This window comes from Nannospalax galili, unplaced genomic scaffold (genome assembly GCF_000622305.1).
Source record: "Nannospalax galili isolate Female #2095 unplaced genomic scaffold, S.galili_v1.0 scaffold414, whole genome shotgun sequence".
In the NCBI taxonomy this organism is placed as follows: domain Eukaryota; kingdom Metazoa; phylum Chordata; class Mammalia; order Rodentia; family Spalacidae; genus Nannospalax; species Nannospalax galili.
This window is the reverse complement of record NW_008334506.1, coordinates 246577-273809: the sequence shown is the minus strand read 5'-3', so window position 1 is coordinate 273809 and position 27233 is coordinate 246577. Positions and strand designations below refer to the sequence as shown.

Below are 27233 nucleotides of genomic sequence, written 5' to 3'. Positions count from 1 at the left end.
TTTAAAATGGCCAAGGGAAAAGAATTCAAAGGAGTAAGAATTTTCCCATTCTACTTCTGATAATTACACAGAAATTCAAATTTCATAAAGTTTTGCTGGAACAGACTGACCATCTCTCCACATATTGTAACTCTTTCTGTGCTATAATAGCAGAGTTCCTTCCTTGAGTGACTCGAGGAGCCTGTGTGCTCCACAAGGTTGAAAACAGTGACCACCTAGACTTTTATGGAACTAGTTTGTGGACCCTGTCCCAGTGTATGCAATAATTCTTACTGTGGATTATCAACATGGAGGCAGCAATCAAATGGAAACAATTTTTAAGTTACAAGAGAAATTTCAGAGAATTTCAGACATATCTCAGTTTGAAAAATACTTTGCCCAGTATGAGCAATGCCCTGGGCTTGAGCAAACACTGAATAAAACTGGATATGGTGATGGCACACCTCTAATCACAGCACTTAGAAATTCATGGTCATCCTTGCTTACATACAGAGCTCGAGGCCAGCTAGGGTTATGTGATATTCTGTTTAAAAAAATAAGAGGATGACACAGAGGATAAAAAAAAGAAAGAAACTTCGGAGATAGCATTTCTTTTCCAAACCCAAATATTAAGTTACAAATAGTTCATCTCTAAATTCTCATCTGGGTATCTGACTGAGACAAGCAGCAGCAGGCTTTACCAGTCAGGTCATGTGCTGCTGCTCAGGTGATGGATTACATCTTTTGGACTCACTGGGGCTATCCACGAACACCCAAACCACACATTCTTAGTCAGGACTGTGGCTAAGACAGAATAAGTAATAACTAAGAAATTAACTATTCTTTAAAATAGTCACTGCACATATGCGACTGAGGCTTTTACTGGTAAAACTACTTATCCAGGATGCCAACTGATTTTCTTAAACCTGGACTACTCGCACTGCAAGGAAAAAACAAAACAAAACTGACTGTTATGTTTGGGGAGAATGAACATGAGAAAGAAAAGTGCAATTAGGGTAAATACAGGAGAACATGCTGGCTGAATCATCTGAGGGAGGCAAAGGACTGCTTGGACTTTACACCACTTCCCATAAGGACAGGCCAGGTCCCTCACAACCCAAGCAAGTTCCTGACCATTATCTATCACTAGAGACCGAAGTCCACAGAGATATAAACAACACTAAGCACAGCTTCCACATTGACAGGGGCAGTCTGGATGTTTCTGTAATGAAGAGACTGGCTAAGCAGGTAAGTGGAGATCCTATTACATTCAAGTCACTGCAGTAAGGCAACAAAGGCCCATTTGTCACTTCATTTTACTACGTGGACAATTTGTGGCTTTTCAAAATGACCCTGAGCTCTAAGTACCATCCAGTCTCTTTGCCTTGAATAGTAAGTAATGCCATATTTGAGAAGCACTTCCTTCACACCACATAAGTACTATACTCTGCAACCTTGCATCAGAGCAGCATTTACTACTAGCACCAATGGTTCCGAGGTGGTTGCATGAAGTAGGGGGTTGCTAGGTTGGGCACACAGCATTCGTAAAGCACTTGCCTAGCATGCAAGAGGTCTCAGGTTCAGTCTCCAATTGAGGGGACTTGGCATGGTGGTGCAGACCTATAATTACAGCTATTGTGCAGCTGAGACAGTAAGACTGCCACTAGTTGAAGGGCAGCCTGGGCTATGTAGCAGTTAACAGGCCAGCCAAGCTACATAGTGACATCCTATCTCAAAAACAAAGAAAAAGGAGAAGGAAAAGGACTGGAGATTGGGGTGGGAGTATTACATCTTTTCTTTCATATGTAGAATCTAGATTTACACACGCACGCACACACACACACACACACACACATGACATAGACACAGAAGAGGGACTGATTGTAGGGAGGAGGAAGGGGACCCGTGGGATAGAAAAAAGAGGGAAATGAGTGCAGTAACTTTGAGCAACGTACAATGATATACATGTATGAAAATGTCATAAAGAAAACCAGTATTTTGCATGCAAACTAACAGAACTAATAAAAAATAAATTTGTAAAGAAACAAATACAAAGCCTGGCTATGATGTGATAGATACTACATGCCTGTAATCCCAGCACTTAGCAGTTAGAGATAGAAAGATGGAATCCAACCTACTCCTGTAGTAGTCCTGGGCTACACAGTGAGTTTGAGACAAGTCTGACCTACATGAGACCCTGCTTCTAAAAACAAAATAAACCAAAACAAAACCAAACTAAAACACCCAAAAGATAAAAGATATTTACCTCATTTTCAAACATATACAAGCATGCATACAAGCAAGAACATATGTGCAAAGTTACACTTATACACTCATATACACATACTGGAATGCATGAACACACATACAGCGTATACACACAAAGACAGAGATACATATGCACACAAAAAATGCACACAGCCACACATGCATACCCACTGATGCACACCCCTACACACACAAAAAAAATGCATATAGAAAAACACAATTCAAGGCCAAACCCTGGCAACCATGGTTACTATTCTCCTTCCATCAGGCTGCATATTCGTCACTAGTATCCACAGAGTGCTGTGGAGTGGGTGTAGACACAGCAGAAGCCCATGGAGTTTTTATGAAATACACTTCTCTTCCGTATGTATCTCCTGTTTGCAAATCCATGGAAACACCCTTGGAAAGAAGGTGGTAGCTGAGCTCACAGCAGTGCCATGCAAATCCATCCTGCCAGGTTCAGAACCACCAATTACCTGATGCCCCACATGACAGTGTCCATAAGAATAATAAACATTTGAGGCTTTCCTCTTAAAACACCCACAGGAGAAAACACTCTGCCTTCATCTTGCCATTTGATTTTGTTTGCCATTGTCAGATGCTTTCCTGCTTGGTGAAAGCCTCATTCTAACCCTAATCAAGCACTGGTGGGTGGCCTTGTCCCAACAAAGACACTCAAACCATTCTGGAGTCAAGATGCTCATGAGAATTCCTGAATTTCCACAGAAAGCTTAGGTTACGTGATCAAACATGGTGTCTGGTCTCGGGGAAAGAGCTCTTACCTGGCATGGTGCCTGCTGTGCCAGGAAGGACAGCTGCCGGCACAGGGGAACTGAGAGGCCGTTGGCTCAGGGTGGCCGTCGAAGAATTTGGTGGCATGCCAGGAGTGAGGTCTCCAGCTGGGATCACTCTTCCTAGAAAAGAATGTAGACACTGAGAGACTTCATACACTGGAAGCCTTCCTGTCAGGACAGTAGCAGGAACCCAACAATGCAAACTAGTGAGAGCTGCTTAGCCCCAACACACAGCATGGCCTGCAGCTGCTTCCTACCCAATCTATGCATGTGCATTCTTTCAAACTTATTTTCAGGGGCAAATTGCCATAATTCAAAACAGGAAAAACAGGCTCCAGAGTATGAAGTAGCCCTTAGTCTTTTAAATTTATTCTTCCATAAAGGAATCTGATAATTGTTTGAGATTTCATAAATGTAAAAATAAATAAAACACATTCTTTTTTAGACAATATCTTATGTACTCCAGGTGCACCATGAATTTCTGATCTTCCTGCTTCTACCCTGAGTGCCCACCATGACCAGTTTTATGTGGTGCTGGGTATGGAACCCAGGGTTTTGTACATGCTGGGCAGCAAAGCATACTACCAGTTCAGCTACATCCCTAGTTCTTCAGTTTTTTATGTTTTGTTTGTTGGTTTGCTTGGAGGTGTGTGTGTGTGTGTGTGTGTGTGTGTGTGTGTGTGTGTGTGTGTGTGTGTTTTAAAGATGGCGGTCTCCTGTATCCCAATGTTGGCCTTATCTGATTATATAGCAGAGGATGATCTTGAACATCTGATCTTTCTGCCTCCACTTCCCAAGTACTAGGATTATAGGTGTACACCATGACACCTGATTTATTAAGGTGCTGCTGACTAAACCCAGACTTTCATGCATAAGCAAACACTCTGCCAAGTGAGCTATAGCATTTGGGTTTATTCTGTTATTGTTTGATATCTATTTTTTTAGTAAAACATTCTAAATAAACTTCACCCTCTGTCTCTCTCCATCTCCCTCCCTCTGCCCTTCACAATATAAACAAAAACAGATTCTCTTTTTCAGAACAACTTTGCACAGGACCCTAAGCCCCCTTACAGAACACAGTAAAAGTAAAGAAAGTCAGGAAGTCCTCTAGTTAGCTGGAGCATACACAGCTTGGACTACATGGATGTCTTTTGATTTCATCCATATAGCTATCTTATATAGTTAAGTACTTCTAGTATACATGTCTTCCTCTGACTTATAGCATATACAGTGAGGTCAATTCAGGGTCCCTGTTATGTAATCATGACACTCTACATACAAAGATGAAGTCTACTGGAGCCAGGGCTTCACAGCACGGCACGAGCCTTCCCTGGCTGCCATCTACTATCCTCACCATCATTGGGTTTCGGAGTGTTTTGGTCACACTGGCCGACATGCACCTATTCCCTATTTGGGAATCCCAAGATTCCCAAACCTAAAGCTCCACGTGAAGTCAGGTGTGCCAGTGCAACCCATACAATCTCAGCTACTTGCGAGGTTGGGGAAGAAGATCACAAGTATAAGGCAAGAATGGGTGCTAGGTCAGCCTGGATAACTTAGTGAGATCCTGCCTCAAAATAAAAATAAAAAGAGCACCGAGGATACAGCTCAGTGGTGGAGTGCTTGCCTAGTATGCATGAGACCTTAGGATGGATCCGTAGTACTCCATAAACAACAGGGAATACTGCAAGCATGAAGACCCACCCAATGTGCCTTCACCCCCAAAGTCACCTTTACTTCCCATTGCTCCAATTTAGCACAGAAATGACCTCACCAGAAACAGTTTATGAACCAGTCAAGAATGGAGAAAGAACTCCACCAAATATCATTATCTAAGTAACAGAAATTAGACATTTTCTCCCACAGGCAAAAACATTAAAGAATATTATACAATAAAGAATATTTCCTAAAATAAAACCGAAAAGCATTAGTAGACAAACCTTTTAATGACATATCATTTTAATGAGGCAAAGGACTCAAGTAACAGAACATAAAATATGCTATCTTTATGATAATTTTGCAACAACTAGAAAACACATAAAATGAACAAATTCATCCCATCACAGAAGTTAAGGAATCACAAAACAGGGTATGTACCTCAAGGAATTTCTCAAAATCTTTGTAAGAAAGCCTCTAGCCACGTGCACTTTGTTTTCAGTTGGCTTTTTCTGTGCTATAATATCCACGACTTCTTACACCTTTGTGGTTAACTGGTGAGGGAAATAAACTGGGCTGTCTGAATGTGGGGGCAGAGGGAAGGGAAAGATGGCTGAGTAAACAAAATGAGCTTCCTGCACCCAGGCACTAGAATGTCTGAGAGACTAGCTAACATGACAGAGAGTGATATCTCACAGAATTCCCGTTGGCAACAAATTTGTTTTTACAAAATGTGTAATAGATTAAAAATGGCTGTAACATCTTTGCTAGCCTCCCATCAGTTGGATTTCTGTCCCCTCCCCTTCACTGTGAACTCACTTAAGAGACCAGGTATGGTAGCTCACACCTGTAATCCCAGCACTCAGGAAGCCGATACAAAAGGATTGCTGTAAGTCTGAGCCCAGCCTGGGCTATATAATAAGTTCCCAGCATTCCTGAGTTTACTGCGTAAGACCTCATTTCAAAAAAAAAAAGTAACAGAATGGGAGGAAATGACATTCTAGGGAAATTTGAGGATGTCATAGAAACCCTTGTAGCTTTTTCCTGGCTGTCCTAGAATGTTTTCTCTGAAGCAAGCCGCCTCCATGTAAGAATCACTGGATAGAATTAGTATTTAAGAACCACAGCCTGACAATATGGAAGAGGGCTCTCCATGGCACCCATGAGGATGTGAGTGTACAAGGCAGCTTAGGAAGAGCCTCCAAGACTAGAACTGTGTAGGGATAACAGACCAGGCTCTTCGAGCCCATTCTGCAAAACCCAGAAGCTCTTTTTAAAAGGATAATACATAGGGTCTGGCAATATGGGTCAACAGGAAAGGGGCCCTTGACATGCAAGCCTGGAGATCTGAGTTTAATTTCCAGAACTCATGTAAATATGGAAGAAGAACACTGACTTCATGGGGTTGTCCACTGGCCTCCACATGTGTGCTATGGTATGAGCACATCCGCACATCAAATACATACACATGTATGTGCATGAAGAACAATAACAAATACATAAAGGACAAGACAGAAATGATCATATTGATTTCCAGATATAATCAGCAGTTAAGACATTCATTGGGAAGCCAGGCATGATGGCGCACACCTTTAATCCCAGCACTTGGGAGGCAGAGGCAGGCAGATCTCTGTGAGTTCAAGGCCAGCCTGGTCTACATAGTGAGTTCCAGGTCAGCTGGGGCTACAGGGAGACCCTGTCTCAAAAAGACAAAAAAAGATACTCACTGGGGCTCTTATAAGTAAAGTACTTGACAAACTGTAAAAAGGGTTACATTCCTACAGCATACAACCTAAGATTTCAAGAATACTGGGGATTTCAATAGATAAGATTTCCATGCTCACTGGGGCTCCATTTTTTAAAGTTAATAAATAAAGACATACACACAAAAGAGTCATATTCCTATATGCAGTAACTCAAATATCCAAGGCTGCAAGGGCAGTGAAAGTATCCTAATGCGTGTGATTTGTTTCACACCCTCTGAATTTCCTGACATACCATGAACACATTTGGGAATGAGGCCCATCAGGCGAGTTAGCATTTCAGTTGCTGAGAAACTGCTGGATTTTTATTTATAAGAAAGAGAAGTACTGGGGCTGGAGAGATAGCTCAGCGGTTAAGAATAGTGACTGTTCTTGCAGAAGACCCGGGTTCGAGTCCCAGCACCCACACGGCAGCTAACAACTGTCCGTGACAGCTTCTTCTGTCCTCCACGGGCACTGTATGACATGGATGCACTTACCTACATGCAGGCATAATACTCATACACATAAAATAAAAATAATAAATAAAATATTTTTTTAAAAAAAGAAAGAAAGTACCAAGGCTGAGCTATAGGTCACAACCCTGGGGAGATGGAGTGTTCTCTGGCACCATCTAGTGGCCCACCCACACTCAGCATCCCTTTGCCCGGGTTCTACCCATTTCCAGGTTGTAAGAGCAGGAAAATTGAAATCTACTTTTAAAAAGACTCTAGTATTTCCTCCAACACAACATACACAGTTAGTTAGGTCAACTTTAAGCCAGTGGCCTGCAGTAATATGGGCATGGGGGCATAGCCTATAGCTAAGTGGCCGGGATCTCCTCATGGATCCATCACACTCAGTTAAAGGAAACTACAAAAGAAACAGGAAAATTGGCTGTCACTCGTACCTCCAACCCTTTAAAGATAAGACTGACAGAAATTCCCTGATTGCTACAACTGGGCTTTGACTTTATTTCCTGCCGCCCCCCAGGGGAACTGCTCTGCAAAACTGGGGATGGGAAAGCCCTTACTATTGTGACTGTTGGGAAACAGTCCCAGTTACCCAGACCCGATACCCTAAAACAGGCCTAAATGTACATCCTCTAACCAGTGTTTCTTTTTAGTCTTTTGCTGTTGTTGTTGCCTCCAGTCTCCTCCTCTAGGTCGTTATCATTGTCCTGGTTAACTTGGTAATTTCTAATAACTGTGACCTATTTATGTCTTCAAACCACTTAGTTTTTGTAACTTTTTCTAAAATCTGGGGCCAACTGGGTGACAAAGGGAATATTTATGGCCTGCTGGTTTTCTGGAGCATCTGGAATTTATTTCACATAAAAGCCATAGTCCAGTGCATGCCACAGTGGAAAATACAAATAACATGAAGCAGGGCCTCCGATAGCACCAAGCTTGTACCAGGTGCTAGGCCAAACGAGCAGTAAGGATTTCACTGTTGATATTCTAAGAACTTTTCCTGAAATCTTTTGCCACAAATGTACACCAAAATGTACTTTGATATTTAAAAAATAATTTTATAGCCCTACCTACTTATTTTTTAGAAGTGTGTGTGTGTGTGTGTGTGTGTGTGTGTGTGTGTGTGTATACATGCGCACATACACTTCCATGTGAGTGTGGGCACATTTGCTACAGGACATGTGTGGCGATCAGAGGGCCAGCTTGGTATCAGCCCTCACTTTTCACCACATTTGAGACCAGGTCCTTTGTTGCTTGTCTCTGTGCATACCAAGCCAGTAGGCCTGCTAGCTTCCGGGGGTTCTGCAGCTCTCAGCTCCCATTTTGCCATAGGAGCACTAGGGTAACAGACAAGTAGTACTGCATCTGGCTTTACATAGGTTTGAGGGCCCCGAACTCAGGTCCTCATGCTTGCATGGCAAGAGTCTTCCCCACTGAATCAGCTCCCTAGCCTAGTACGTGGATATTTTTTCTTTTAAGAGGATAGGGTTCTGATCACCAGTATAAAAGCTGGTATAGATATAAAAAATTGTTTCTTTTCCTTCTCTTTTCCCCCCCCCCCCCCCCCCCTTTTTTTTTTTGGTCTGTTTTGTTGTTTTCAGACTGTCTCAATGTGGTGTAGTCTGGGCTGACCTGAAACTTGCTATGCAGGCCAGACCAGCCTCAAAATTGTGACTGTTCATCACAAGGTACAGCTTCTGTTTCATTTTGTTAATTATTAACATAACTCTTGTAATGAACTTTTTATTAATCACCAAGAAGTACAGAATCCCTTCCCTCTCCTCAAAAATCAATCAATCAATCAATCACATTTGTGTTGGGTTATTTTTATAACCTTTTAGAAGAAAGTGAAGCTGCACTATCTCCCAAAATACAGCTTGTGTCTGGTCATCCTGCCATAGTTGTTCAACAAGTGTTAAGTGCAGGCAGAAGACCAAGCTACTCAGCCTTCTGAAAGCCTGCAGAAACACAGCCCAGCACATCTCTCTCTACCTGAAAATCTGAAAATTGTGATGTAGCAGGCCAGGGGCAATTATACCGAGAGTGGAGGAAGAGTTCTTGGTGTCTTGGAGAGCCTAAGACATAAGAGGCAGAACTTTAAAAGGTCGGGGTAGAAATGTGCTAGAAATATTCTAGCGGCCTCAATGACTGCAACAGCACCAATGGGAGACCCTATGGTCTGGGAAGGAGTGTGCAATCCCCGTTCCCCCTCCCCTTGCCCCCACAAAAGGCGCAGGTGAGCACCATGCTTCCAAAAGATCCAGGGTGAGAGAGAGGAGAATTTAGCTAGTCCCTGGCGAGTACAAATACTTCTCTAATTCTTCATACAAATTCAGAAGCACCTTTACACAGAGTAGAGCCTCTATCTCACCTCAGACTTCTCCCTCTTGTAGTTAGTCTCTACTGCCTACTAGTTAAACCTCCCTGCTACATAGCTCTGACCAGCCCGCTTGAGTGTTTTTCTCTATCTCCCCACTCCTCCCAACTATCAGCTGCCCTCACCTTCCATACTCCCAGGTCCTCTGACTCTGCCTGGCTTATCATCAGGGGTGCTCCTGGTCCAGCAGTATCATTTGCTGACTTGTGCACAAAGAAATTCTCAGACCCAGCAAAGTCCTGGCCCAGAGTTAGGACCTCAGTGTTTGGTGGGTCAGGTGTCTTTGCTCTGGCCCAGGATCCCCTTTCTGGTCTGTTGTATGGTTACGGCCACTGAATTGAAACATTCTCTTTAGGAAGAAAGAGAAAAGTTCACAAGGCTGGGAAGCATGAAATTGCCAGGTTCGGTAAGCTCAGAAAGTTCTAAGATTCACCAGGCTCCTTTCAAAGTTAGAAACACAGTAAACAATTGTTAGGGAGAGGAGACTCCTTGTTCAGCTGGCTTCCAGCTGTCCAGGGAGATCCAGCAACGTAGTTTTGTGAGTTATCACCCATGCTGGGGTGGGCTTCTCAGTGATATAGCTGCCCCTCAGTCACCCATGCTCTGTAAGTAGCCCCAATAAACTCACTGGTTCACTAAGCTAAAACTAAGTAGAATGGCGTTTTTAGTCTGTTGTTAGTCTCCTATCTGAGATAAGCAGATATTTGCTTTCCTAGAAAAAGTCAATCACAAACACTCTTTTTCTCCTTGCCTCCCCTCTGTCATTCTCTTCAGGATTCGCAGCTCTGTGTCCCAGCTCAGGGAAACTGGTACGGCTGACTTATTTGTAGATTGGCATCTCACGCCTGGCTCAGCCTTTGAAGGACAGACAGCTCCATGGCTCTGCCCTCAGGTCACGCTCTTTCTTCCTCAGTTAGAGTGTCTGTGGCCCATGTATTATCAGCCCACTCAGCTGAGAATGTTCCAGATGGCAGGACCTACTAGATTTATATTAACTACTTGACTGTTATGCTGGTGTATCTCTTGCAAGTTAAATGAATGTTAAAAAGACATGTTAGAGCACTCTCAATGACAACTCTCTGTATCTACTCTATGAAAAAAAGCCAGGCCTGAGGGTACAGGTCTGAAACCCCAACACTTAGTAGGCTGAGGCAGAAGACTCTAGAATTTATACCAGCTTGGGCTACATAGCAAGTTCCAAGCAAGCTGAGGCTACCTGGAATGATCCTGTCTCAAAAAAATGTTTCTTTTTAATTTCAAAAATGAAAAACAAAACAATATAGAAAGAAAGAAAAGATGACCACTTAATGGCACCGTGGGAGATTTCTAGGACAGGACATTATTTCCCAGGCAGTGCTGCAGACAATGCCCTACTGCGGATGGGAACATCATGCCTGATAAGATCTAGTCCTATGGGACAAGAGTAAAGGAGTTCCTCTCTTTATACATAAAGAGAATTGAGGAAAGATACAGACTCCCAAATTCCCTGGGCAGCTGAATCTGATACAAGACATCAAAGGCATATCTGCAGCAGTAGCAGCAGCAGACACAGGATGAAAGCTGCAGAGCTCTCGTCTCCCATCCGCTCTGCTCCCTTATCTCTCCCCTGGCCAGAGAAATGAACCTGCTTCTACTGCCCTCTATTCTGTCCCTGTCACACACACAGACACACACACAGACACACACACACACAGACACACACACACACACAGACACACACACACACACTACCCATGTCCCATGGTCCTCTAGCATCAAGAAAACTGCTAAAAGAATGTCACAGAAAGAACTCACACCATAGCCAGCACTGGAGCACACCCAAATGAACTCTTTCTTTTCTTGATCTTTGTAGTATACCTTTCTATAAACCTATTTACATTGGAAAGTAAAGAAAAAGAAAGGCTGACTCTCCATCCTCCCCATGCCACCTTGGATCAACAGTACTCTATCTCCCAGCTGTCTAGCCCATCAGGCAGAATTTAAAAGGACTCCAGCACAACTCCCTAGCTGCATTTCCACAGAACAGGTATGTTGGCCAAGAAACTCAAGACATTCAAATGTGCAACCACGAATGTAACTATTATAAATAGCTCTTAAGATTAACAACAGAGCTGATAAGTCTTATATATAGCAACAAAGACTCAAAATGTGGTATGGTGACTCACACCTGTAATCCCAGTCCTCAGGTATTGGAGGCAAAAGAATTCTCTTAAATTTGAGGCTAGCCTAGTCTTCATAGCAAGACTCTGTCTTTATAAGTCTTAAAAAAAAGATACTCATCAGCGGGAACCAAATGTCAGAACCATAGCTAATTATGTGACAGAGGGTTCCCCAAGGCACCCATGGGAACGAGTGTGTGGTAGAGTCCTTCAAGGCTGGCAGAAAGGAGTCCCAGGAAGCTGGAGACTGCTAACAGTTTTAGAAAATGCATTTCACCTGGCTCACGTTTTTGAGACCTGTGCAAGGATAATAGCAAATGTTCAGTAAGACCATGAAGAAATGTAAAATCACACAAAAGCTCCTTTATAAAAGGCTGGAACTCACTATCTAGATCACACTGGCCTCAATCTTACACAGATCTGCCTGCCTCTGCCTCCTGAGTGCTAGGATTAATGGCGTGTGTCATTATGTCCAGCTCAGGCTATTTTTATTTTTTTTAATAAACAAAGACACATGGTACAGTAAGTTATACTAGCCATGGCTAGTGGGGACAGTACAATTTTTCTAAAATGTGTGTTTTGTTTTCAAAAATCCCCTGGAGCACCATGAAAACATTTTGGAATTGAGCAATTATCTGGCTGATTAGCACTTCTGATGTCCAGAAACAGCTGCATTTGTGCTGAGAGGAGAGAAGCACCTGCAAACTCGGCTGTCACAATCTTGGAACTGGAACTCTCTCTGGCGCCACCTATTGGCCACCCACTGTCATCTTCCCTCTGCCTCAGGTTCCACCCACTTGGACCTGGAGCACTGTCTGATGCACAGGCCCCTGTCCACTTTCATCATCCCTTTGTCTAGACCCCACCACCTTGCAGCCCACATAGAAGCAATAGGAGCAGGAGACTTAAAATCGTACCTTTAAGAAGACTCTCATATTCTCCCACACAAAATACACACTGGGGGGCTTTAAGCCACCTGGTCCATAGAAATGCAGACACCAGCAGCAGGACACAGATATGCTTTAGTGTATGCCATGGTGGGAGAGACAATGACCTGGTACTGGATCCTCTGAGAACAGGAAGATTGTATACTGTCTCCTAGGCCATGCAAAGAGCAGTGAAGATTTCCCTGATTGACATTCTAGTAACTCTTTCAAACAAATGCAGTCTTTCTGAAATCTTTCCTACAAATCTTGTACCGAAAAAATGAATTTAAACTTAATTTTAAAAAATAATTTCATATGCTAGGTAGTCTTTGGGTATTTTTATTTTTGGAAAATGTTCTGATCACTAATACAAAAACAAGTCTATATATTAAATATTCTGCTTCTTTGGGGGATTTTTGTTTGTTTTCCTTTTTTCTATCATTTTGTTTTGTTTTAAAATAGGCTTTCACTGTGTAGCCCAGGCTGGCCTCAAACTTATGATCCTCCTGCCTCAATCTCCCTGAGTGCTGTGATTACAAGAAAGTACCACCAGACCTGGCTTCCATTTCATTTCGTTGATTATTTGAATAGCTACTTCAATGAACGATTCATTATTCACAAAAAAGGGCAGAATCCTTTCCTTCTCAAAAAAATTTTTTTTATCATTAGTATACGTTTTTTAATAACCTTGTAAAAGAAAGTGAAGCTTCACCAACTCCCCCCACACAATCTGTGTCTGGTCAGCCTGCACAGTGCATTCAGCAAGCAAAAAATGCTGGCTGGAGGCCCAGCTGGTCAGCATTCTGGGTCCCTACAACAAGGGCCAAGCACAGCTCCTTGCCTGGAAACTGTGATAGGGGAAACCTGAGCGCTGTTAGCCTACACTGAGGAGAGAGGAAGTGTTCTTGATGTCTTGGGGGAGTCAGAAATAAGGGGCAGAAGTTGGAAATGCCCTGCTATAAAGGGCCAGGTGGAAACATACTGAAAATACCCTTGGGGGGGTCTCAGTGACTGCAAAAGTGCCAGTGGGTGGGCCCATGGTCTGTGGAGGGGTATGCAAAGGCCCCAAGGTATAAACCCCACAAAACACACAGCTGAGCAGGATGATTCTGGAAAGCCCAGGGTGGGAAAAGAGGGAAATTTTGTTACTTAGTTGGTCCTTGGCAATTGTGCAAAGTCTCCTAATTCTTTGCAAAGCAAAAAACACCTTCATACAGACATAAGGTAGATTCTGGCTCTCCCTTGCCTGTTCAAAAAAAAAAAAAAAGTCCCTTCTTGGAGTCTGTGCTTCTGCTCAGCATCTTCAAGTAAAATGTTGAGACTTTAGAAGGTTCTCTGAGAAAAAGGAATGAGAAACAGAGATACACACCACATACATAACATGTGGGGAAGATAACCCAGGACAGTGATGTTAATCGCCACATGCCAAAGAAATGTTGAGCCTAGACCATGAAAAAAGATGGAACTTCATTATAAAATCAAAGAAAAAAATGAAGTTTAATACGTTTACCACCCAGTCTGTTGAATACAAATAATGGCTGCTGTTTGTGGAGGTGCACACCTGTAACTGCAGCATTTGGGAAGCGGAGGCAGGAGAATTTCAAGTTCAAGGATAACTTGGACTAAAATTCAAGGCTCTGTCTGAAAGAAGAGGAGGGGACTATGGATACAGGCTCACTGAATGTGAATAGTCAAATGCTATATTAATTAAATAACACTTCACAGCCAGGCCTGGTGACACATACTTGTAATCCAAGAAGTTGCAAGATGGAGGCTGGAGGACTAGGAGTTCAAGGTCATACTTGAATACATATTGAGTTTGAGGCCAACCTGGGATACCTGAGACTTTGTCTCAAAAAGGAAAAACAAACAAAACATAATTAAATAACCTACACCGTTTTCAATGCTTTTCATCTTGGAGAACTATTAAATAATACCTCACAGGTAGGGTCACTGCATGCTTTCATAAATGCTAAGTGACTGAGAGGAAATTTCCATCTATTCCATCACACATCAGCTCACTGTGAATGGACAGCCCTTTTCTTTGAAAAAGCACCAAGCCACAGAATATCCTCTGTATCCTTTAATTTAAAGAATCCAAAGGACTGGGAGTTAGATCAGGGGTAGAGTACTTGCCTAGCATTCAGGAGGCCCTGGATTCCACGCACTGCACTGAAAACAATGATGATAATAATAGTACGTGTACAACAGTGTTACATCTGGAAAGTGAAACCAGAGATACAGTTCAAGAAAGATCTATATCCTATTTTTCATTTATGTGGGTTTTATTGTTGTTTGTCATTTCACTACAGCTATAAACAAGCTACCTTGGATATTATTTAAGGCAAGCAAATCTACCACAAGACAAGTAATACAGCCATTTTCCATAGCGGAGGCCAGCTACCTGGCGCCTTCTGTACCTTTTGCCCAGTCATGACAACAGCTGCCCCACCTGAACATGAGCAATCTCAAAGCCAGAAAGACCTGAGTTATTTATTCATTTTGGATTTGTTTTTTGGTTTGGAGTTTTGGGGGGAGGGGTTGAGATAGGGTCTCCTTGTAGTCGCAGTTGACCTGAAACTCTCTATGTAGACCAGGCTGGCCTCAATCTCAGATATCCACCTGCTTCTCCCTCCTGAGTGCTGGGATTAAAGGCATGTGTCATCACGCCCAGCTTCATTAATTTTTCAAAAGATTTTAAATTTATTTTTATTTTATGTGAGTGTTTTTCCTCAATGTATGTAAGTGCACCACTGATCAAGGAGGCCAGAGAGGGCATCAGATCCCCTGGAAGATCAGTAAGCACTCAAAACCATTGAACCTTGTCTCCAGTCCCTTGTTTTGTGAGACAGTGTCTCATTATGTAGTCTAGGCTCAATCTTCCTACTTCAGCCTTCTGAGTCCAGGGATTAGAGGCACATGTCACCAGGCCCAGAATGACCAGAGTTATGGTCAGACCTTTCATAACTACATCAACAAAAGTGCTAATGATATTCTTCATTCGCTTTAAATAGGCTTTGGACTCAAATGCCATGAACAGGCTACCCTTAAGTATAAAATCCACTTCCAAGGCACCTTATTCTAAATGGTGTTTGTGAAGGTTGGGCAACAAGTACCTTGGGTAGGAAAAAGAAGGAAATAGCTCGTCCATGAGCTAAGGGGAGGAAGAGCAAGTATCTGAGAAGGTAGGAGGGAGGCAGGAGACAAAACCATTCTCACACCATGAGCACTTTCTTTGCATAAATGAAGCAGAACCAAAGGGAACAAAATGCAAGGTGCACCTCCTTCTAGAAAACATCAGTGCTACACGATGGGGTGTGCTTGCTTCCTTTCCCAAAGGCAACCAAGGGGTGTCTGTGCTAGCAGGCTTGATGGGACAGGTGTAAGAAAAGGTGATAAGGGGCTGGAGAAAGGGCTCAGTGGTTAAGAGCACTGACTGCTCTTGCAGAAGACCTGGGTTTGAATCCCAGCATGCACATGGTAGCTAATAACCATCCATAACTCCAGTTCCAGTGGATCCAATGACCTCTTCTGACCTCTGTGGGCACTGCACTACACAGGTGCACTTACATACATGCAAGCATAACATAAAATAAAACGAAATAATTTTTAAAAAGAAAAGATGACAGTTATCCAGCCTCTATGACCTACTGGGCAGCCAGCCATCTGCTTATGGCTCTGCCAATATCACCTCTCCCTGTCTCTTCACGACAAACCTGAAAGTACATTTCTATCTGGACCAAGCAGCTAGTCTAGACCAACAGGGCATCCACCCAGTATAGCTAAACCCAAGGCCAGGGCAGGAATCTCTGGGAGCCACTTGTCTCTTACAAGTGACAACAAGTGTGAGCGCATGCTGGATGTAACCCAAACATGGGCCTCCTGCCCAGGCAATCCCAATAAGAGCAGGGGGACCCCACCACTCCCATAACACTGGTGTCTGCTAGGCTGCAGCAGCTCACCAGCCCCTTCCTCCCGGCACTCCCAAGTATCAAGAGAGGTCATCTTGAGACACTCTATCCCATAGTCTCATCAGCAGACTTCGCTTTTCAACTCAACTACATATAAGAATTCAGTCAGCACAGAGAAACCTCTTTTTCTAAACCCGAGGCCTAGAAGTTGGGTCAGCCCCATGACAAGTACCCTTTAAAAAACTTAGGTTGGGGGGTATGACTCCATGGTACTGTGCTTGTCTATCATACACAACACTCCATAAACAAACACATTAACTTAATTGTTAAAGCTATGGTTCACATCAATTCCCCAGACCTCAAAATTAACATAATCTCAGATTTGAGGCCAGTTAAAAAATTCACAGTTCCTCTCATCTGAGTGTTGAGGTGTACAGCTATAATCCCAGCTGAGGGAAGAGCACGTCAAGTTTGAGGGCAGTCTATGCTAGTTAGTGAGACTGTCTCAAAAAACAAACAGAAAAAAATTTCCCGGTTCCTCTAGAAATCTCAAGTAAATAAAAAGTTTCTATTTCCTCGTTTTAATCGATTTCTTTTTATGTGTATAAATGTTTTTCCAGCATGTATGCAAATACACCAAGTGCATGCAGTGCTAATGGAGGCCAGAAGAGAGCACTGAGTCCTCTGGAACTGGACGACTGTTACCGACCTGAATGCTGGAGACCAAACCCGGGTCTTCAGAGAAAGCAGCCACTGCTCTTAACCACCGAGCCATCATCTCTCCAGCTCCCTCAAAATAACAGTTTCTCTTAATGCATCTTGTAGTATATTAAAAGTCATCAATGGGGCTGGGATGTGACTCAATGGTAAAGAAAACTGTTGACTAGCATCAAGTAAGGCCCTCTGTTCAATCCCCAGCCAAAAGAAACAAAATGCAAGCAGGGGCAAAGTACAGAAATTTGCCTCTCTGTGTGAATAAATTTTATAATACTATATTATTTTGTATAACTAAAAAATAATAGAAAAAAACTATTAAAAACTGAAAGCCATCACTGTTTTCAAAGTAATTTTTTTTGCTCATTAGAAATCTTTAACCTGTAACCCTGCCAAATTAAATTTTATAAGCATCATCTGCATGCCTTTGTTATAGTATGTATACAGGCTTCATAAACACCTTGCTCCTTATTACAATGAATAAAGAATGAAAAACAAAAATAGTAACTTTTGGCCATTCTCTACCTCATCCTAGAAAATGAAATGTCTCACACAGAGATCCATCCAATTAAATTACTTAAGCTACACATTAAGGCCAAATCCAAAACAAAACAACTCTGACTTTAATACAGAAAATACAGGAAAGCAGCCCAAACAAATCACAGCATAAACTTTGGCATCTCTCTCCTCTACTTCAACGAGAAAATAAGCACAGCAGCAAATAGCCACATGCCCCCAAATTCTCATAGAATAGAAATAAGGCCCCCAACCATGAACAGACAATGTCATGCCATCCTCCAAAGCCTGGGTTTCACCTGACACTGGTAGCACTCTCCCAAGAGTCTCCATTCTAGGGAAATTTTGCCCAAGGAAGGGCTCTCTGGAGAAGAGAGGAAAAGAAAGGAGAGAAAAAAGAGGAAGGGGATAAAAGGTACAACCTGCGGCTGCCTCAGTCAACACATCACTCCTACCACACCACTGCAAATAGCTGTGCACAGGAACGTCTGTGCTAATATTCATCACTGGGGCCACAAAGTCACCAGCTCAAGGCCAGCTCCATGGTGCCAGGGCAGAGGGGAGCACTAGACAGTACCAGTCTAAAGCAGAAGCCAATGTAACTCCACCACATCTGAAAAGAGATGCGTGTTGCACAAAACTTGCTCCCAGCAAGCAAGACCACTGTCCCTGCATCTGAAGGCTGCTTTCTGCAAATGTGTAATCAGAGGGCACAGGCGGCCTAACCTTGCAGCTTCCGGCAAAAGACAAACCTCCCTCTGCTTTGGTGCTAATCTGCTCCTGAATGCAAGCTTAGAGGATATAATTAGATTCACAAAATGGTTTATAGCTGCTAGCAAAGAGACAAGAAGTAGTAGAATCAACACTATCATGATGTGGCCCCAACAAAACAGCTCCAGAAACCACACAGAGTGGGATTAAGAATGAGGTAGTAGGTATACTTCATTGTAAAGATATCCAAGGCCTCGCATGTTAAGCAAATACTCAATCTACTAACTGGACTATATTCCAAGCCCTCTCCGTTTAAGATTTTTGTTTTTGTTTTTGTTATTTAATTTTGAGACAGAATCTGGTTATGTTATCCAAGCTGACTTTAAACTCACTCTGTAACCCAGGCTGAACTCTACTCTAGATCCTCTGGTCTCTGCCTACCTCAGCTTCTTCTCCAAGCAAATTTGTTTCAGTCAATGACTGGCCAAATAATGAAGTCACCCAACAAAACAGCCTATGACCTGTGAAAATCCCAGAGCCCAGACCCATGTCAGTCCTGCCCATCAGATCTCCAGAAGGCAGAACTGCACACTGAGGACAACACAGAGTTGACAACTATACAGAGACAGAGACAAATACAAACTAAAAGACTATATATCCTTGCAAAGGGATACTGCCTTGGCCAAGCAGAGATAAAGCAACACACCCCTTAGAGGACAAAGAGCATGGTAGGCATGCTCTGTCATGGCTGCAACATTGATCTGGCTCCTGTAAAGTCTCCACCACCCCATGGCCCACAGGCCCACATGCAACCTAGACATCATGAAGGAGAACGTGTGTTCTCGCTGGAGAACTTCAGCCCTGAGAGAGAAGCACCACGTGCTCTCTACTGTCTATGAAAGAATTTTAGCGGGGGAGAGCTACATCACTGTGTCTCTTCAAGCATCACTGTCCCAGGACCTCCTCTCAGTGAGGACTAGATTGCCAGGGCCTCATCAAATAAGATGCCACTGCTTTGTGAAACTGGCCTACCAAAATCTTATCCTGGGGTTGTTAGTCCCCAGTCACTAAACATACTAAAAGGAGTACAGGAAATAAAAGCAGAGAACAGTTACCATTAGGGGAGAGGAATCTAGGCAGGGACTACTATTCGAATGCCAACAGGTACTTTGTACAGGGGTATGCACCCCCTCACCACTAATTCTTAGTCACCATAGGTAGGCTGGTACAGGGAGTCCATTGCTTGGTCATGTCCCTAAGTAGGGCAATATATGATATTTTTTGTTTGTAGCTCAGGCTGTGAATCACTTACAGAGTGACTCTTTATATACTAGGCTTCTTCTTTCAGTGCTGGAACTCAAACCAGGGCCCCAGGCAGGCATGCTGAGTACATGTTTACCACGGAGCCACACCCCAGGTGCAGAAGCTTTTTTTGTGTGTGTGAGAAGGCACGTTCCATCTTGGAGCTCAACATAAAGCACTAGTAAATGCTAACTAATCCACAGGAACAGAAAGCAGATTAAGTGGTTGCTGTGGGGCACAGAGAAAGAGGAATACAAAGCATGGGTTCTCCACTGTGGCCTCCATTTGTCCTCAGGACAAAAGTTTAACTCGTCTACCTAAAAGTCTTTTAAATGCCTCCTCAGCTACACACCTGCCAGCAGGTGCTCGATGACCTCCTCTCTCTGCTTCCCAGGAAGCACCAACACCTTTTAAATAGCCTTCAGCCTGTCTATTGATATCCTTAGATACATAATTCTAGCTTAAAAACAAATTATAAATACATTTTCCTCTTTCCTAGTCTATATTCAACACAAACAAAAGTGCATTCAAGTCCCTGACCTAGTGATGCTTTCTATCTGTAGAGCCCATCACCATAAGAGCACATGAATGACATCTCCCAGTACCAAGGTTATTTTTTAAATAGACAGCTTACATGCTGGGTTTTACTTTTCATGCTGTATAAAGATTATAAGATTTCCCCTTGAACTGTACACTATAATTTCAATAGTATTTCATTAAAAAAATCAACACAACCTTATAAAAGATTAATTCGCTTTCTAATTACCTTCATTATTCTAAATTGAACAATGTGAGAAATGACTGAATTGAAATTTTTTTTCTACTTTCCACTTCTATGAATATGAGTGTGAACGGGGTGCATTATCCTTTCAAATCCCACTGCTGTGGTCTAACATTTAATCAGGTTTTAGATGATGCTTATAATCCACTGTTTGCTTTTGAAAGACTTGGCCCATTTTCACACAAAAGGAGGCATATGTTAAGACTGCATGTTGACTGTTTAACAGAAAAGATTTTGAGAATAAATGCAAGAAACTTTTACAAACTGGAATGGATTTGGTCCCATGAGGTTCCTAAATCTTAGATCTTACTGTGGTATGACCTCCTAAGTTTTGTCCATAGTAATAAATAATGTTGTCTTAATAATTCCAAGTTTGGGGAAAAAAAGAAAGTAAACGACTCATAAACAGTAGTCTTGTTGCTCTTTCTTACCAGGCTCTCACCCATACTGTCACAATATCTTAGCTCTACTTTCTTTGGACCCTGAAGTAAGTTGGTAAATATATCATTGGTACTTTAGATTTAATACTTGGAAAAAAAAAAAAAAAGGTTTGTGCAACCATATCTGGAATTCCAGTTTACCACTAAAAACCTGCAGAGTGAAGATTATCTTCTTTTGATTCCTATGCGTGAGGAACTCTACACAAGGTCTTTATGTCTTCGCAGATTTGTGCACACAAAATAGGTTACTGGATTATAAAACTTTCTCCTGGTGGGAAATGTGGCTCTGTAGCAGTGACATAGTCAAGAAGGATTGAATATATTCAAATGTGGGTCTTTCATCAGGGTCCTTCTTCCAACGAAGATCCATCAATTCATGGAGGGATTTTGGACAGCCCCGAGGACAGGGCATCCTGTATCATCGTTCTACTGTTCTACATGCTCCAGCACTTCATGGTTCACCACATCTGGATAGGCACTCTCCCTTTTGTTATCAGTTCTGTCTGTAGAATTCCAAATGACCACACAGCTGACTTTACTGTAAACCGACCATACAGTGCGGCCTCAGGAGCTGCCCACTGGATTGGAAATTTGGCACCTTGTCTTGCTGTGTATTCATTGTCTTCAATTAATCTTGCTAAGCCGAAATCTGCCATTTTGCATACAAGATTTTCTCCAACAAGAATGTCAGCAGCCCAGAGATCTCAGTGAATATAGTTCATTCTTTCAATATATGCAATACCAAAAGAAATATGAGAAGAGAAAATTCGAGAGTTTTACAGGTAGTGGAATGGGATGGAATGTCTAATGTTGATGTGTAACGAACAATATGGCTTCGCTGGCACTCAGAGCGCCTCATTACCTGTTTTTCTAGATTTTAAGAGTTATAAAGCATGACTGCAAACTAATTTTTCTTAACATATACACTACATGAGAGTGTTACATCCTCAAAATAGTGAAGATAAGGCTTCACACCAATTCTAGTGACCCGATTTAAATGCAAAACATTTTTAGAACTCCAATTTTCAAATCTCTGTTTGAAACTTCACTTACATTTCAGATATATCTAACGGTTGTCATTTTTCTCTTTTAGAATATAGTTGACTTGGGGAGGAAGACTTACTCTGAGTTACAATAATTTAAAGAGGGACTTTTTTGTCCATTTAAAATACAGAAATACAACATTCAAAATGAGAATAGTTTTTCTAAGATATGAAATATGAATTTCAATAGCAGCATTACTAGTTTAAGAGTTTAGCAGAGAAAAAATGGAATCTGCTAAATGAAGGAAAAGTCTAATATTTGTGTTTTAAATGCTGTATTGTATAGTCACACTTTCAGGCATTATATCAACTTCTCATATTTTCAGTATATTTTTCACTACCATCACTTTAATCATTAACTTTAAAAATAAAATTAAACCCTTTAAAAATGTGACAAATGAACTTCATGAAATTTGGCAAAAGTTCTTGTACTAAAAGTTGTGTTTATTTCTTCTTCTTTTTTCGAAACCTGTTTAGTACTGAATCCTTTAGCAGGAGGCTCTTCCTAATATGAATGCCGTCATTATTTGCCCTTATGTCTACAATCTGGGACTTGAGGTTTTTAAAGGCCTTTATGTGGACTATGGTATTGTAGCTTTTCTAAGCATTTTTTAAAAAGTAATAAAATTATGTGTATGTATTAATGCTGATCAGAAAAGTAAGGCAAGAAAAGTTGATGGCATTCATTAGATTTTAGCTGAATGGAGCAGTTCCTTATAACAGCTGTATAGGAAGGATAAAACACTAACTTAATGTGTATTCAGCTTAAATTGTTATTAAATTTATTTTTAAATTGTCAAGAAAAATAAATAGTTTTATACATTTGAAGAGTCTTCCCCCACCAAAAAAAAAACAAATTATAACACATATAGTGATGACCACCTTCCCTCATAATTACAGAAATGAAGTAAATAAGAAACTGTTCTCCCCTACCACACTTAGAGAGGAAAAAAAACCACACTGAAAACACCTTACACTAGATTTGACATCAAAAGCAGGATGGCTGTGAAACTGTTTGCATGTTCATTACGCACATACCTTCTGACTCAAAATTTTTTTTTGCGAAGAATTCAGATACCCAGAGAAGTCCCAGGGATCAAAGCTTGTGTCTTGGACATTCAAAAGATAACAGTAAAAGTCAAAGAGTAAGGGTTCTGGCACTATTCTGAACAAGTAAGTGAGAGATACAGGAGGCAAAACAAGAGAGAACTCCTTTTGCCAGTGACAATCCACAGTGGCAATGTGTGACACCTATTCTTACCTCTTTAATTAGTTTCCTCTCAAAACTACATCTAACTGATTCTCATAATAACAAAGGACTTCTTTCCAAAAGGCAATCAAGGAATTGTGGTACTATGATAGCACCTCTTACACCCCACGTTCCTTCCTCAAATGGATCAGAAACTGTGATTCTGAGATTGTATCTTCTGAGTTACAAAGACTTATTAAAAGTACTTAGATGTTAAGCTGGGCATGGTGGCACATGACTTTAATCCCAGAACTGGGATGCCGGTGGATCTCCGAGATCGAGGCCAGCCTGGTCTACATATCAAGTTCCAGGCCAGCTGGGGCTACGAGGAGACCCGGTGTCAAAATGAAACCCCCCTCCCCCAAAAAAGTGTTTAGATGTTTAGGACTACAGGTGTAGTTCACCAGTACAGCATTCACTTAGCATTTGTAAGGACCTGGGCTTGAGTCCCAGCACCGCCAAAAACAAAAACAAAAAGGTATTCAATAGCTTATCCCACTTAGAAATGAGGTGTGATAAATAAATGTACAAGGAATACTTTTTCCTCATTTGTTTTGTGTGGGTATGTGTGTGCATATGTGTGCTCATGTGTGTATGTGTATGTGTAGACCAAAAGCTGACTTCAGGTATCTTTGTCAATCACTCTCCACCTTATATATTGAGGCAGGGTCTCTCTCTCTCTAGTTGAACCCAAAGCTCACTAACTTGGCTAGTGTAGCTTGCCAGCTTGCCTCAGGGATTCCTTGTCTCTGCCTTCCAGGTGCTGGGACTACAGGCAGGCTACCATGCGAGACACCTGCCCTGCATTCATACAGAGCCTGAGGATCCGAATTCTGGTCCTCACACTTGTGGGCACATCCAGGCTTTACTCACTAAACCATCTCCCCAGATCCTCTTTCCTCATGTCTAAACCTCCATCTTGGATACTGTTTGTAGCAAGAAAGAAAAAAAGAAAAAAGAGAGAGGGAGGAAGGAAAAGTTCCGAGGGATGTCTTTTTAACTCTCTGCTAAAAACTGCAAAAACTGTTTGACTCAACGTTTTTGTTTTTTCTTGTTGTTGTTATTTATTTATTTATTTGTTTATTTATTTATCTATCTATCTATCTATCTATTGGTTTTTGATAGGGTCTCCCTGTAGTTCTAGCATGCCTGGAACTCTACGTACAGCAGGGTAGCCTCAATCTTACAGAGATATGCCTGTCTCTGCCTCAACATTTTAATTAAACTTTATAGCCAACTTCTTAAAAATTATTTATTATTTTTATTTTATGTGTATGAGTGTTATGCCTGCATTTAAGTCAGTGCACCCGTGTTGTGCAGTGCCCTTGGAGGACAGAAGAAGCTGTCGGATCCTCTGAAACTGGAGTTACGGACAGTTGTTAGCTGCCATGTGGGTGCTGGGATTCGACCCCGGGTCTTCTGCAAGGACAGTCAGTGTTCTTAACCACTGAGCTATCTCTCCAGCCCCTACAGCGAACTTTTTAAAGAATGCATTCATTATATCAAAAAAGACATGTAGCTCAGAGTGACTTAGCTATAATATTAGCACTTAAGGAGTGGAGGCAAGAGGATCAAGAGTTCAAAGTCACTACATAAACTCACTACATAGTGAATTTAAGATCAGTCTGAGCTACGTGAGATTCTGTCTCAAAACAAAGAAAACAAACAAAAGAGATGTAGTCACTTTACGTTAGCCAAGCACAAAAACCAATGTACAAATTTCTTTTTCTCTGAAAACAATATAACACAAATGTTCTCATTGTAGCTGGAAAAACTATTTTTATCCTATACATAAAGGCACTGTGTCTATAAATTCATTTTCTTAGACTCTTCCAAGCTCTTACCCTCAATCTAATTCATAGGAACAGGCAGCTTACTCCCCTCAGCCCTCAGCACAGCATGCTTGGTGGCTGGTTGTGGGAATGACTTTTCTTAGCTTGCTTATAACGTAAACAAGCTCACTGAGCCATGTGCTCCTCTTGTGACTGGCTTGGACCTAGAACCTTAATCCCTCTGACCCTTCCTTGCCTCCACCCAAGATACTATAGGAATGTGTATATGCATGTTTTTTACAAATCAAAGCAACAAACCCCAGCAAACACAGCGCTTATCTCACTGAAAACAATGAGAGAAATTTGTTAACACCTATTTTTGATGTGTTGGTCTAGGTCTAGGGATAAGAAAGGGCAAGATTCTCTAATAAGGCTCTGACTTTTACTTCTCCATTTCATACCAAGAGATTCTATTTTTAATGAAGAATGAGCAAAGCCCTTGCTTAAGAGAACAGTTCTGAGAGAAACCTAAAGGAACAAGTTCTCAGTAGTTCAGGTCCACTCATGGCCTTAAAGACAGATTCCTAAGAGTCAGGCTGACTTTTTTAAACAATGCTGCAATATGGCTTAGAAATGCCATAGCTGGGGGCTAGAGAGATGGCTCAGCACTTAAGAACACCGGTTGTTCTTGCAGAAGACCTGGGTTTGAATCCCAGCACCCACATAGCAGCCAACAACTGTCCGTAACTCCAGTCCCAGGGGATCTGGCCGCCTCTTCTGACATGGGCATTGCATGACACAGGTGCACTTACCTACATGCAGGTTAATACACACAAACACATAAAACTTAATAAATCAAGTTTTAAAAATTATTAAAAAAAGAAATGCCATAGCTGGTGTTTGTATCTGTGATGCAATCATTCTGTCTTTCATGCACAAAAAATAAAAGCAGCAGCCCACCACCTTGTATGAACAATAGGTAAGAATATATCCCCTCAGTGAGAGCAATAGCAGAGTTTTCTCTCTGCTGATAGAACGCTCTAGATATTGCCAAAGAAAGGAGTGTTCAAATTCACTTGATTAAAAAGTGTTTTAAAAAAGTAGTATAAAATAAGGAATCCTTTAAATGGTTTGATGCTGGGTTCAACTTTGGCCAAGATCTAGATAGAGTTAGCCCTGTGTCTAAGGGTTGTATATCCACAAACAATCTCAGTTTAAAAATATTTTAGCAAAAAAATTACATCTTTACTAAACATGTATCAACTTTTTTTGTCATCCATCCCTAAGCAATCCAATATAGTAACTTAAAATTTGAATCCAAAATGTCCCTCACAGGCTCATGTTTTGAAGGCTCTTCCCCCCAGCTTTTAGTGCTATTGTGAAGGCTGTGGAGCTTCTTGGATGTGGGGCCTGACTACGTGAAGGTCACTAAAGAGGAGTCTTTGACAGTTTTAACCCAGCCTGTGGTTCTGCTTCACCGCTTCTGCTCCTTGGTCAGAAAAAAATGTGAGGGAGGAGTCTTTGCCACATACTCCTACTGCCATGAATTCCATGATGCCTTCTCCACAATCATGGACAGAAATCTTTTGAACCCATGAACAAGGAATAAGTGTTGATGTCTTTAAGTTGCCTCTGTCAGGAATTTCTGTCATAATGATGTAAGAGTAACTACTGAAATAGAATTCACATTGCATTGGGTTATGAGAAGATGTGCATGGGTTACATGTAAATACTACAGTATTTTGTAGAAAGGACTTGAGCATGTGCAGGTTCAGGTATCTGACAGGGATCCTGGAATCATCCCGACAGAGTGTGAAGGTCATGTAAGTGCATATAGATAATGAGATTTCTGCAATGCTACAGACAAGCCACCCAGACTCAGCATTTTAACATTCTACCCCCTCATGTTTGTGTTAGTGAACACAGAAGAGGCACACAGCTCACCTTTTGACTACCAGCTTCAGGATCTTGTGGGACCCCTTCACCAGGCAAATTGCTTCTTGTCTGAACCCTGACAGACCTACGTCATTGATGCATACGATCTCATCTCCAGCAAGTAACTTGTCAACCGCTGCAGCTTTGCTTCCTTCTTCAATCTGTAACAGAGACGTGCGCACTATAAGCCATAAGAACAAAAGCAAGTCCCTCGAATGTGAGGGGGAATACAGTAAACCCACAGCTCATCCAGGACAAGGCTTCAGGAAGAACCAGAAGTGGAAAGTCCAGGAAGCTTGGAGTGAACAGGTCCTGAGACTCACCCCATTGGCCCTGCAGGACCAGGGTCCCACTAACATGCCCTTACACAGCATTCCTCATCCTGATCAGTGCCCCCAGGACATAAGCTCACTTAGAAAGGTATGGAAAGCCTCAGAAACCAGTATGTTCTACTTTGTCTTTTGTTGCTGTGATAAAGAAAAAAA

The 27233-nt window shown here is 41.9% G+C and overlaps 1 protein-coding gene and 1 pseudogene across 1 annotated transcript in view; one reads left to right on the top strand and one right to left on the bottom strand.

Annotated features, from left to right (window-relative positions):
- Positions 1–27233, bottom strand: part of Shroom2 (shroom family member 2) — a 154838-nt gene that overhangs the window by 59269 nt on the left and 68336 nt on the right. Inside the window, exons 2-3 of the mRNA XM_008829359.2 lie at positions 26758–26909; positions 3030–3161 (exon numbers count right to left, since the gene is read on the bottom strand). Coding sequence (XP_008827581.1) covers positions 3030–3161; positions 26758–26909 — 284 coding nt within the window. The remainder of the gene's footprint in view (positions 1–3029; positions 3162–26757; positions 26910–27233) is intronic.
- Positions 27106–27233, top strand: part of LOC103731055 — a 68238-nt pseudogene continuing 68110 nt past the window's right edge.